General features: G+C 41.9%; 1 protein-coding gene across 1 annotated transcript in view; it reads right to left on the bottom strand.

Moving 5' to 3' along the window:
* AKNAD1 (AKNA domain containing 1) overlaps positions 1-12,937 on the bottom strand; it is a gene marked incomplete at both ends in the record, with an annotated part of 34,659 nt that extends 21,722 nt beyond the window's left edge. Inside the window, 5 exons of the mRNA XM_080801675.1 lie at positions 4,342-4,472; positions 8,879-8,941; positions 9,039-9,187; positions 9,566-9,605; positions 11,957-12,937. Of these exons, the coding sequence (XP_080657801.1) occupies positions 4,342-4,472; positions 8,879-8,941; positions 9,039-9,187; positions 9,566-9,605; positions 11,957-12,937 (1,364 nt within the window). The remainder of the gene's footprint in view (positions 1-4,341; positions 4,473-8,878; positions 8,942-9,038; positions 9,188-9,565; positions 9,606-11,956) is intronic.
* Between the last annotated feature and the right edge of the window lie 408 nt (positions 12,938-13,345).

Genomic DNA, 13,345 nt, shown 5'->3' with positions numbered 1-13,345 from the left:
GAGCAAACAACATGTAAAACCAATGTAATGTAGCTAGTACAGTACTCGGAGGAAATTTTATAACTTAAAATGCATTTACTAGGGGCGCCTGGGTGGCTCAGTGGGTTAAAGCCTCTGCCTTCGGCTCGGGTCATGATCCCAGGGTCCTGGGATCGAGCCCCGCATCGGGCTCTCTGCTCAGCAGGGAGCCTGCTTCCTCCTCTCTCTCTCTGCCTGCCTCTCTGCCTACTTGTGATCTCTGTCTGTCAAATAAATAAATAAATAAATCTTTTTTTAAAAAAATGCATTTACTAGGGGGAAAGTTCAAAATCAATAAACTAAATATCCAAAACAGGAAGATAGAAAAAAAGCACAATATAAACCCCCTCAAAAGGAGAAATAAATGGAACTGAAAAGAATTTGATCAATAAAATAAAACATTTTCTCTGAAAATCTCTATAAAATAAACCAGTAGAAAGTGACTGAAAAACATTAAAAATGAGAACAGAAAGATAACAAGAAAAATTTTTAATCAAATGGGATTGAACGACTTTATACCAACAGTTTAGATTCTAGATGAAATGGACAAGTCTCTAGGAAAGCATAAATTATTAAAATCTACTCAAAGAGAAGTAGAAAATCTGAAAAAACTAACCAGAGAAAAATAGAAAAGATTATCAAAAACCTACCCCTACAAAAGGCACCAAATCCAAGTGGGATTATGAATGAGGTCTAGAAAGACTTTAACCCTTTTGGAACATAAAAAGAAAAGGGAACATTTCCCAAATCATTCTATAGTTGAACATTAGGATGTTGATTAATATATTAATATTAATTAATTATAGACTAATCTATATTAATAGGTTTAGGGAATAAATTAAATAGATTCCTAAATCCCATTTGGTTAAACATTTTCCTAAATTTAAAAAAAAAATCTAATCCTAGTAAACTTAGGAGCAGAAGAAAACCTTCTTGATAAAGCTTATCTACTTGAAACTACAGCAAGTATCATACTTGGAAAAAAATTCCCTTACTTGGGACGCCTGGGTGGCTCAGTTGGTTAAGCAGCTGCCTTCAGCTCAGGTCATGATCCCAGGGTCTTGGAATCGAGTCCCACATCGGGTTCCTTGCTCAGCGGGGAGCCTGCTTCTCCCTCTGCCTCTGCCTGCCTCTCTGTCTGCCTGTGCTCACTCTCTCTGACAAAGGAATAAATAAAATCTTAAAAAAAAAAAATTCCCTTACTCTTCAGAACGTGACAAGAATGCTTGCTTTTGCTAGTATTATTTATCATTGTTTTGGAAAACCTAGCAAATAAATTGATAAAAAGAAACATGATGTTAAGAATTGGTGGGAAGAAAAGATAAAGTATAAATATTTAGGGGGGAATGGGAGTGAGGAGAACCTATCATTATTTTCAAAGGCAATGACTGTCGCACCTAAGATAATCAATGGATAATCAATGGTTAATCAAATACTAAAAGCAAACTTGTGTAAGGTAGCCCAGCACAAGTTAAATATGCGATTTTTCCTTATTTCCTATATATCAATTATGGAAACATCTATTACTAATGCTCAGAAAACCTACAAAATAGCTAGGAATAAGTCTAACAAAACATGCATGAAATCTACACAAAGAAAACATGATCCTGGGTGGAAAAACTCATTGCAAAGATTTCAACTCTTCTCTAACTAAACTGTAAATTCAACACAATCCTGAACAAAATTCTAGTGGAATTTCATTGAGGAAGTTTAGTGAACTGATTATAAAGTTTCTGAGTAAGAAGAAAGTGCAAGAACAGCTAACAAAACTTAAGAAATATTTCAAATGTACACTAGACTACAGTAATTTAAAACTGTGTGGTTAGTGTGGAAATAGAAACATAGCTCAATGGCACAGAGCAGAACCAGTCCCATCTACACATGGAGGGTTTTTTTAATGGGATGAAAGTGGCTTTTTCATCCACTTTCATCCAGTGGGAAAGGCTGCTCTACTTAGTTAGCGGTGGTACAAAGATCTACGCATGGAAAACCGTATCGATACTTAAGTAAAATACAGAAAAATATGCTCTAATCCAGCAGGCAGACAAGAACTAGGCAGGGGACAAGGAGAAGTTGGAAACTGGAAGGAACTGAAATGATAGAGCAAGGCCTGAAGGTAGTGGGAAGAAGTGGGCTCAAGGACCATGGCCAGGTGGGTTGGAAGCAAGCGAAGGAAGGAGGAGGAGGTGAAAAAACGAAGATCTGGGGATGGGGAAAATACTTTTTTTTTTTTTAAGTTTATTTATTTTTTAGTAATCTCTACACCCATCGTGGGGCTTGAGTTAACAACCCTGAGATCAAGAGTTGCCTGCTTTTCTGACTGAGTCAGCCAGGTGCCCCAGAAAAAAAGTTTTTGAGGGAATTTGTGATCTGTTCCATAAAGCAGAAGACAAGATTGTATGCTGACGGTATCAGAGAGAAGGGATCGGTGGAGACAGAACCCCACCCCTTGACTCCGTGGCTTTGGTGTTAGTGTGTGAAATGATTATCTGAGTATAAAAATCTCTCCTCCAGGAGACAGCTGTTCATTTCATATCTGACAAACAAGCTGCATGAAATAAAACAACTATTTTTGCATATTACCTTTTTTTAAAGATTTTATTTATTTCTTTGATTGAGAGAGAGAGAGACAGCAAGAGGTAACACAAGCAGGGGGAGTGGGAAAGGGAGAAGCAGGCTCCCTCCTGGAACAGGGAGCCTGAAGTGGGGCTCAATCCCAGGACCCTCTTACCATGATCTGAGCTGAGGGCAGATACCTAATGACTAAGCCACACAAGTGCCCCTGCATATTACCTTTTAAAGGCAATAATAAGAAGGTCTTAATAAGAGCACATTGTGGACTTATTCAAGCAATTAGTCAATGAATCAGCAGAATTCTTTCGCCTGCAAAAAGTCATCTACCATGGCCTTTGGATTCAACACTTAGAAGGTTTTGGACAATTGTATGGGGTTTTGCCCATTGCCACATTACGCCCATGCGAGACAAGAGGACCAGTGTTAAGCCCAGCAGCCTTGCTTGCTCTGAGCCGGTTTTAACTCAGTTTTGAGAGAGACTGGGTCCTTCCCTTGCCCCAGTATTGAAATCTTTTCCTGTATCTGGGATATAATTGCAGTTGAAGCTCTTTTGATGTATACTGGGTCCAGCACACTGTGGGCGTAACTAGGATATAAATACGGCATTGCATAACTTTGGTCTCGTTGTGCACAGAGGCCTGACTTTAAAATGACTGCCCAGACAAGTGGGAGTCCTTGGAAAATAAATATCCTTACTCTATTAGTTTTTAAATAAATAGTGAAAGTATGTAGAGATCTTTCTTTTCCCAGAAAACAAAATAAGCCTTTGGGAGGAAAAATCAATATTAAAACCTCATCCCTGCTGTCTAATTACTCAGTATTGAAATAACAGTAGACAGAGATTTCATTCATTTTGAAAAAGTAAAATTGTACTTTGGGGAAAAATATACCTTAGGACACTAGTGCCAAAATAGAAACCATTAAAGTAATCTGGCCTCAAGAATGACTCCATGTGAAAAAATGCTATGAATACAGAGAGCTGAACTTACAAAGATTAAGCCTCCTAAATGGATTCTTTTAATTCATACCAGGAAATTAAATGGAAACAATCCTAGGTTTGAGTCCTGGAATACATCTTAAAAATTATTTGGATTGGAGAAAGAGGCACGCAGGGCCATAAAAAATGGCCAGTTGGAAACTTCAGTGAGTTTGCTTCCAAGTTTCTCATGTGAACTAACTCAGGAGTCATCTTGACTTTAAGCTTTAACATTTTCCCTTTATGGGGATTGGTGGGACCTTCGGCCCCAACAGCCTAACAATGATCCTCTTGGGCCACTACCCTGCTGGAATTGTCTGTGGATGGGAAAGAAAAGGGGGAGAAAGAGACAGAAGAACCAGACGGGGGAAACAGGGGCAGGAGTGGGGTGAAGGGCAGGTCACGAGGAGCTTGGAGAGAAGGCCCCTTGGGGTTAACATGTGAGCCTATCTAGGGTTTTCTCATGTTGTTCTGAGTCTCAGAACCAATTCTGACGTCCAACAAAGGACTAAACTGTAGTATAAAAATCTCTCGTCCAGGAGACAACTGCTCATTTCGAGGACTCCATCTGCACTGGTGCCCCGCCCAGGACTTCATATGTAGCGGGAATTCCACACTGCTTGTCGCATGGGGTAACTAACACCTGTTCACTGGTGGCCGAGTTTTTGCTGACCCTAGAGGGGCTGTGCAAGCTCTCAGCCGGCAGCCACATCAGAATCCCACCTGAAGGAGGTCGCCTCTGCCCCCTCCACCTCACACAGTTTAAGCCTGACCTTTCTGGATCAAAGTCACCGACAGCTGGGGATTCATGCCTGTGAACTTGCTTCAAAGTCAGATGCTTCTCCTTGTTGTCCAGAAACTCCTGCTCCAGCAGTTCAAGATGTCTCTGCAGTTTCTCCAGGACCTGTAGCAGCAAAGTCACTGGAATCACACACACGGAAGCCTCTGCATGTGGTTGGGTCCCCCCGAGTTCCAAGGAGGGTATACTCAAGTTTTAAAACGAAGCCACCATCCTTCTCCTTGCAATTTTTTGTTTCAGAGTCTGACCTCTAAAATACAGACAACCCAGAGTCATCTCCGTGTTTACAACCCCCTCCTGGTACACAGCTTTTTCAGTACACTGACCTGATTTCTCTCCCAGAGCCTACCCAGGAACCTCTAAACTTCCATAATAGGATAGCAATAATCATGTGCTTTTTAGAATGATTTGTAGCTTACAGAGCACTTTCCCGTGCATTGTCTTACTTAAGCCCTACATCCGTGTTGTAAATGTTGCCAAATAGATGTTGCTATCTCAGATGTATATGGGAGGAAATTGAGCTCTAGGAAGTATGTCCGAAGCCACACAGACCTTAAAAGCAACTGAAGTTAGAGGACCTGAGTTTGAATCTACGGCCCTTGGACGGTGAGATGCGGAAGGAACGTCAGGAAGTTTAGCTAGAGCTTCAAATGGGTCTTCGAGACGTCCACACACGCAGCCCCCGTACAGATGAGTACTTAAACCGTGCAGGTTAAGGTCTGGTCTTAAAGCGTGCAGGCCTTGGCCCTGCGTCCCCAGTAGCTAAACATTCTCTGAGAACTGCCTGTGTGGGGCCCTGGGCCAAAAGTATGAGAGATACACAATTATATCAGGCACAACACGCCCTGGTCTCAGGGGTTTTATTCCAGTTGGGAAAAGAGACTGGATTCAAGGGTTTTGCCTTGGCTCGGGAGAAGTGAGACCTAAGTCAGGCTTAAAAAATGCTCAGGAGGGCCTGGACCAGGCAGCATTCATGAATGTGGAAAGGAAAGGTGACTGGAGAGATGTCGCACATAGCACAGCTGGGTTACAGGAGCAGATACCCTAGGGTTCAAGTTCAGTCTCGTTACCTAATAATTGTATTATTTTAGTCAACTTGAACTCTAAACTTCTGTTTTCTCATCTGAGATACTAATAGCCCTCACCTCATATTGTGAAAATTACATAGGTTAATGCTGAGTGCCAGGATCATCACCCCCAGGATTAATTCTGATTATTAAAAATGAATAAACAAGTTTGGAAACATACAGGTCAAAGGGCATACAAAATGGCAGGTGTAGTAGATGTTTTCCATGTCCTCTGCCCAGACTCATCCTCCGTCTCTCTCTGTGCCCCAGCCAGGAGGCTCACCTTCAGTGGGCTACATCAACGGGCTCCCTTGTCCTGGCATTGGTTTCAGCCAATGCAAGGCAAAAGGAGAAGAGAGAAATGAAGACGGATGATGTAGGGGTCTTTTTATCCCTGATGTCCTCCTGCTTGTACCAGCTACTCCTACTGCTATAGCTACTCTCCCGAGGCCCCCAAATCTGCTGTTCCTTCTATGAGATGCTTTCTGTCCCTTATTGGTTTCCCCTTGCCCACACCATTGTAAAATGATGCCTCATTAAATTCTCCTCAGTTGTTCCACTGGAGTAAACTGTCAAGGTCCCTGCCAGGACCCTGATGGGTACTGCAGATCTCACAGATAATGCTCAGGTTTCTAGCTTGGGAGGCAGAAAGAATGCGAAACCCCTGACTTAAAATGAGGAATCTGAAAAGGCTGACAGATTTGAATGAAGCTGTAGATGTTGGACAAGTAGAATTTTCAGCAAGAGCAGGAGAGCCAAGTGAAGATAAGCACAAACATTTGGAGATGGAGATAAGAAGTTAGGACCTGTAACTTGGGAATTGGTAGATGGTGATGGCAGTGAAAACCATGAGAAGGAATTAGGTGTTCAAAGGAAAGGGAAAAGAGAGAAAGACAATCACAAGCTATAATTTAGGATCTTGGGATTTAAATTGTATTATGTCACAGACGAAGGTAGAGCATGGTTGTCTAGCCATAAATGTACCTCCTTTAATTCTCATAGCAACTCTGAGATGGGAAGACACACTGCATGTCTGAGATCGTACAACTAGTACTTAGACCTAGAATGCTCCAACATCCAAGTGCTTTCAATTCTGTTGTGCCGCTCATGCTCACTTTTTTATTTTTAAAATTTATTTATTTGACAGAGAGAGACACAGAGAGAGAGGGAGCACAAGCAGGGGGGGTGGGAGAGGGAGAAGCAGACTCCCCACTGAGCAGGGAGCCTGACACGGGACTTGATCCCAGAACCCAGGGAAGGGAGCTGAAGGCAGATGCTTAACAACTGAGCCACCCAGGCACCCCTTTTCTTTTTTAGATCTTTTTTCCCCCTGAGGTGATTTTTAGCCCTGATGTCTAGGGCTTTGACTCCCTCTTCTTTTACCTGTCCCTGTTTGCTGATTCTTTCCTTGTATTTCTTTATGGCTTACTTTATATGTTGCCTGGGCAATCTCATAGCTTCAACCAACAGCTATACCCAAATTTACATTTCTGCCCAAACACTGAGGCCTTTGAGGCCCAGATCCATTGGTCTAATTGCCTATTAGATCTCTCCAATTGGATGTCCGGTAAGGACCTCCAAATGAACTTGGTGCCTTGCTTCCTGCTCACCTCCCACACCCACTAGGAACTGGATCTTCCATTTTTAGTCCTCACCTTGGTTGCCCAAGCTAGAAATCTGAAACTCATCCAAGCCTCCTCCCTTCCTTTATTCACCCCTCTTAATCAGCCACCACTTGGTTAAACTCTTAGATGTGTTCCCCTCTCCAACCTCATTGCCAGTTTTGGTTCAGGGCCTCATAACTTGTTGCCTGGAGTATGGCTTCCTGGCTACAGACTTGCCCCCTGGGTGCTTGCCATTTCTTGGCTTTCAGTACCCCCATCACTCAACCTCAAGGTAAAATCTAAGCTCCTTAGCATGGTTTAAAGGTCTTTTATAATGAAGTCCTTAACACCCTCTCTAGTTTCCTCCCTTTCTCTTCACCACACGAACCCCGAGCTCCACCTGGTCAATTACAGTGCCATACAGCTCCTCAAACTGTCAGCACTCTCTGCCCCTGTGCCATTGCACGGCTGGTTCCTTTTCTTGGAAGGGCCTCTTGCCCCTACTTTGCCAATCTCATATACATCCTACAGTGTCAAGGTGAGAGGTTGGTCCCCTCCAGGGAGCCTTCCCAAGTTCTCTCCAATTGGCAAGGGTGAGCCTCTTCTAGTTGCCATCAGCATCACATGTAACAGTTCTCAAGCTTCATGTTGCTTCTCTGTTTATCAACCTGTTGTTTCTAGGAGACTGTAAGCCACTTGAAACTGTTTCTTCATCTCCAAATCCCTAGTGCCTGGTACAGAGTCTGGGACATAGGAAGTACACAATAAGTGTTTGTTGAATGAATGAGTGAGTGAATGAGTTATTTAATTAATATGAAGAGCGAATGAGTAATGCACTGTTGCACTGTGTCTCTTAACATTTGGATCTTCCTGGGTTTTGTCTATGCTGTCTAGTTTCTACTGCACAGCCTATTCTGAGCTTTGTGGTCCTTCACTTCAGGAGTTCTGACCACCTGCCTTCTGATCACCTGTTATTGACCTAATGGCCTAACTTTGACTCTGCACATTTATGGCTCTAGCAATCTCAGCTTTTTGCCCCATTGCCGTACTCCATTCCCACGTCCCACAACCCTGGCACTGATGAACAAGGCTGTGTGGTTACAATAGAAATCAGTGATCTGATTAACTGCAACAAGCAAGGATGTGACAGTCACGGATTTTGATCTGAAAAGCATAGCTTTAAGATCAGCTTCAAGTTTTCAAAGTTTTATATATTGAGTTGTCAGATACTGGGAAATTTTATAACCTGTATCCCCCAGAACCCAACAACTCTGGATGGGCTTGCCCTTTATAATAACTCACTTGTTATTCTCTTAAGCCTACCATGGTCTCAGATTTATTGTGGGGTGACTGCTAAGGAATAACAGCCATAGGTAACAGATTCCCTTGACAATGAAAAAGGGCTAAATGCATACAGAAATAGAATTCTAAGCTCTTTTAGCCCCTGTAACACAAAGTCCACAAGCCTTAAATAAGCAATGAGATCCTCAGCCTCAGTCTATTGGGAGGCAGGGTGGGGGGATGAGAAGATGGGGAAAGTGGAAATAGGGTAAATTAAACGCTAACAATGTTTCCTACTAGTTACCAAATATATTAAGCTTGAAATGTTATTAAAGATCTTAATTCAATTCAACTCATCATTAATAATTAAGGGCAAAATATATGTAAGACACAAGGCCAGGCCTCTGGAGGTCACTGTCTTTTATCTTCAGCAGAGTTTTTTCACCAGAACATTTCCACTCCCACCAATGTAGAGGAAACATGGTGCTATAAAATCATTTGTATTTACCCAGGTCAAATTCCCTAACAGAGATGTTTAAAAATGGATAAAATTTATTACCAGACTCTTGTCTTGCAAAAGATAGGGAGAGTCCTGCACTATGCTTTTGGAAAACTCTTGTACCTGCAGTGAAAAAAATGCAATATTTCATTAATGGCATGATATCTGACGTCTGAATTTGGTCACTTCTATCCATCATAATAAGCTTTTAAAATACTACTTTAGTCTTCAGTTGATCAGTCTGTTCTTTTAACTTCTGACACATCTGTTTCCCTTGGGTTATCTTCTGAAATATGTAAGAAGAACTTGGGGAAAAGTCTTTCTGAGTTATTGATGACACCTTGAAGAGACTCATCTCAGATTCTATTCCTGTATAAGAAAGAATAAGTTTTGGCTTCCATTCATCTCAACTTGACTACAGACTTATTAAGTACTAAAAACAGAAGTCTGTGGCAACCACCACCATTTGTTATTTAAAAAGAGGTTTCAAAATGTATATCTAAATCAAAAAGGTTTAAAAATGTTAGTACCTGGGATGCCTGAGTGGCTCAGTCGGTTAAGCATCCAACTCTTGATTTCCGCTCAGGTCATGATCTCAGGGTCGTGAAATCCAGCCCCACATCAGGGTCCAGGCTGGGTGTGGAGCATGCATAAGATTCTCCCTCTCCCTCTCCCTCTGCCCCTCCCCATCTCCTCGTTATCCTCTCTCTCTCTAGAAAAATAAAAAATCAAATCAAATATTAGTACCTGTGAGATGTTCTTGGTGAATATGTATTGTGGGCTCCATCTGTACAATTAGAGGATAAGAAAACATTATTTAGAGGTGCCTAGGTGGCTCAGTCATTCATTCTCTGCCTTCAGCTCAGATCATGATCCCAGGGTCTGGGATCGAACCCCATATTGGGCTCCCTGCTCAGAGGGAAACCTGCTTCTCCCTCTCCCACTCTCCTTGCTTGTATCCCTCTCTCACTGTCTCTGTCAAATAAATACATAAAATCTTTAAAAAAAAGAAAGAAAACATTATTTATTGTTAATACCATTATTTAAAAAGATCCAAAATATTGTGGTCATCATGGAGACAGCCCAGAGTTGTGTCAAGACGTGGGTCCCTGATGCCAAGGTTGAATTCCACTCTGACATTTATCTGCTGGGTGACTCAAGACAATTACTTCATCACTGTGAACCTCAAATTCCTCAGCAATAAGATGAGGATAGAAATAGAACCTTCCTCCTAGGGTTGTTATGCGGATGAAATGTTAGGTATTACCATAAGATCTGGCATGTGGTTAAGCATTCATGACATATCAGCTGTTGCTACTACCATGTTCGATACTATTACAGGGAATACCAAAACATTTCTCCCAAAACTGGACCATAAGCTCCATGAGGGCAGGGGCCATCATTGGTCTTCTCACCAGCCCTGTGGCTTGTGCTCTCACTAAAACTAGGCACACAGTAGACACACTCTAGAGAATAATATAAAATCATATGCGTTAAGTTCCAAAATGTGAGTCAAGACAGTGATTGTTTACTTACCACAGACTAACAGGACAGGAGCTTAAATTTCAGGGTGACTCACCTTGAGGGTCTTCCCACTGTTGTCAACACATAAAGCTCAGAAACATGCCCGTCCCCAAGCGCTCAATGGTGGTGGTCAAACTAGACTTTGGTTATGACAAATATCTCAGTTGTATGATGGATAGTCTATTCTCCTGCCTTAATCAACAGGACTAGAGAAAATCAGACACCTGACTTTAGACTGCCACTGACCAGAGAGAGGTGAGCCTAATAGCCATTCTGTTCCTACTAACCTCAGGGCACTGAGGACTGTACCCCCTCCCCCCAGGGGTGTTTTCCTGCAAGCCAAATGAGAACCCCTGAGACTTGCCAATGTCAGACACAGAGAAGCACAACAATCAAGGCCGGGCGGGCTGCTGGCTTCAGGTGTGTGTGTGGGGGGAGGAGCAGGGGGAGTTCTGCTCAAGTTCCCGAGAGCGTTCAGCTGAAAAGAAGGAAGCTGAAGCATGAACGGGTGAAAATGGAAACAGGCAGAAAGTGTTCAGTCCAGAGTGCCCTTCATACAAAGTTTAAGGGAAAGATCATACTGTCCTGGTAAAGTGCCAGAGAACTAAAATGTTTACTTTGATCATTGATGTGAATTTACCTAACTACTGAACCTCAAGTAATCAATGAGGTCCCAAGTCTCAATGTGTTGAGAAGTTGGATAGGGGATGGGAAGAAGAGGAAAGGGGAAATAGTATAATTAAACATTAACAAAATTTGGTCTTTGGGGGCATCTGGCTGGCTCAGTCAGTAGAGCATGAGACTCTTGATCCTGGGGTGGTGAGTTCGAGCCCCATGTTGGGTATAGAGATTACTTAAAAAAAAAAAAAATCCCAATGTAAGCATTTAAAAAATTGCTACTAAATTGTTGCCAATATAGGAAGCTTGGAATGTTATTAAAGATCTAAATATGGTTTGATTTATCATTAATAACCAAAGGTGTGATATATGGAAGGCAGAAGGCCAGACCCTTGGGAGAATCAGGCAATAGAAAGATGAAGACAAGGTGGTTGTCCTTCAGAGTACTCAAGTCTAGTAGAAGAAACAGATATTTCCAAATTATCATGACCCAAAGCAGGCCGACATAAATGTTCGGACAGAAACCTAAACATCAGAGGATGTGAAGGAGTGACTGGGGTGGGAAGGAGGGTCGGAAAGTCCCACGGCCAACGGGGAATTGAAGGAGGCCATGGAAAAGTGCCAGTCTTTGATAAACAGAGATGGGATGTTCCATTTAGGGCAGGAGTTCTGAGGGTACGAGCATGTGGGGCCAGAGAGTTTGGGGACCAGCCAGCCCCCCATGACTCCTGGGGGATGAGAGCTAAGTTTATAAGGATAGGATGGAGCGCCCCCCCCCCCAAAAAATGGGGAAACTCAAATTCCAGATCAAAGAATTTGGAGTTTATTCTATGATGTGTTGTTCTTCTAGCCCCTGATTCTTCTCAGCAAGACACCCACTGAGCTTCTGACAGGTCAAAGACTAGAAGTCAGTTCCATGTTCCTCACAAAGACCCACACTGACATGGATGAGCAGTGGCCCTGATCTTGCAATTCCTGGAGACCACTTTCACTTACCTCTATCTCTTGTGAAGGTTCAGCAAGTTTCCTTTTCTGCCCTTGTCTTTCCATACAGTTTGACCCAGACATGCTTTCTAAAATATCTTGCACAATAGCTGACTTATCTCTCAATTTAGGAGAAAAGCTGGCTTGCTTATCTGTTGTAAGTGGTTTATTAATTGGTTTATTTTTAGGGATTTTCCCTTTGGGAACAACCTTAGGGAAATCAGATAACTGGTAATGAACCAGACCAGGGCCATGTTTGAACCCACTGCCTGAAACTGCTTTGTCAGTCTGCGGTTTCTGGGGTGGCTGCCCTTGGCAACTTTTTGGCTTATCATGTGGACTCTTGATTTTAGTTAGAAAATGTGAAGTTTCTTGATGGCTGCTCTCTCCAGCAGCCTCTAAATCAGAGGCATTTTCTTCTGTCACAGTTAGAGAACAACAAGGCATTTTGCTGTGTTCACCACCCTTTTTGGGGCTCAGTTGGTTTGTGAGTTCTGGGGTGTGTCCTTTTGGCCAAGAATTCTTAACATGGCGCAAAATAATATTTTTAATAATAACTTCATCAGGACTGTCAGCATTAGAAATATTTGGGAGAGTTTCAGAATTAATGTCTTGACCTTTTAAGAATTCCTGATTGGGAAGATGATGGAGTGAAATATCAGAAATGTTTGACTTTGAAGGGACTCTTCCATTAGCCGGAATATCAAGATTTGTGGTGGATTGTTTCTCTTTATCATAGCTTTTGTTGATAACAGTTTTAATCATTTTACCCAGAGTCATGGCCATGTCTGCATGTCTGCAAGTCTCTTTATATGTAGCCTTTTCTTGAAGGTCATCTACTGTTAGAAGAGTTTGATTTGAAACATCAAGGACAGCATTTTTTGAGGTAAAATTGAAATCATTGTATATCTTAATTTGGGAGAAATCCCTATCATAAGGCAAATCTTTCTGTTTCTTAGAAGTTGTATCTTCTGAGAAATGGGCTTTGTCCATGTATGTGCGGCCTGGCTTTCTTTTTCCCTTGCCTATTCTCAATGTTCTTAATTATAACAGTAGATCTTCTGGTTCTCATTGATTGTCTTCATTGCGTGTCCTATTCTGTGCAAAATGAGAAGAACCTCATTGTTAAATATGTTGGAATAATGTGTGAAACTATGTTTATATTGCTGTTTATGCCAGAACGAAACAGATGCTTTTCATTTAACAAACATAGGGCAAAATGCTCAGCCAAGTGGTACATAAACAAGGAATAAAGAAAAAAAAAGTTGGGAGGAGGTTTTACATTTTTTTATTCATTAAATTTTGAGGGAGAATTTGGTCTCTAGTTAATGACCAAATATTTATCAATCTCTCCTTGGAAATGCTGTTTGGAATTTATTCTCCCAAAATAGGAACTTAGGC

The sequence above is a fragment of the Martes martes genome (assembly GCF_963455335.1).
Source record: "Martes martes genome assembly, chromosome: 4".
Classification (NCBI taxonomy): domain Eukaryota; kingdom Metazoa; phylum Chordata; class Mammalia; order Carnivora; family Mustelidae; genus Martes; species Martes martes.
Note: the sequence above shows the minus strand (reverse complement) of the source record. Positions and strands in the feature narration are given on the sequence as shown.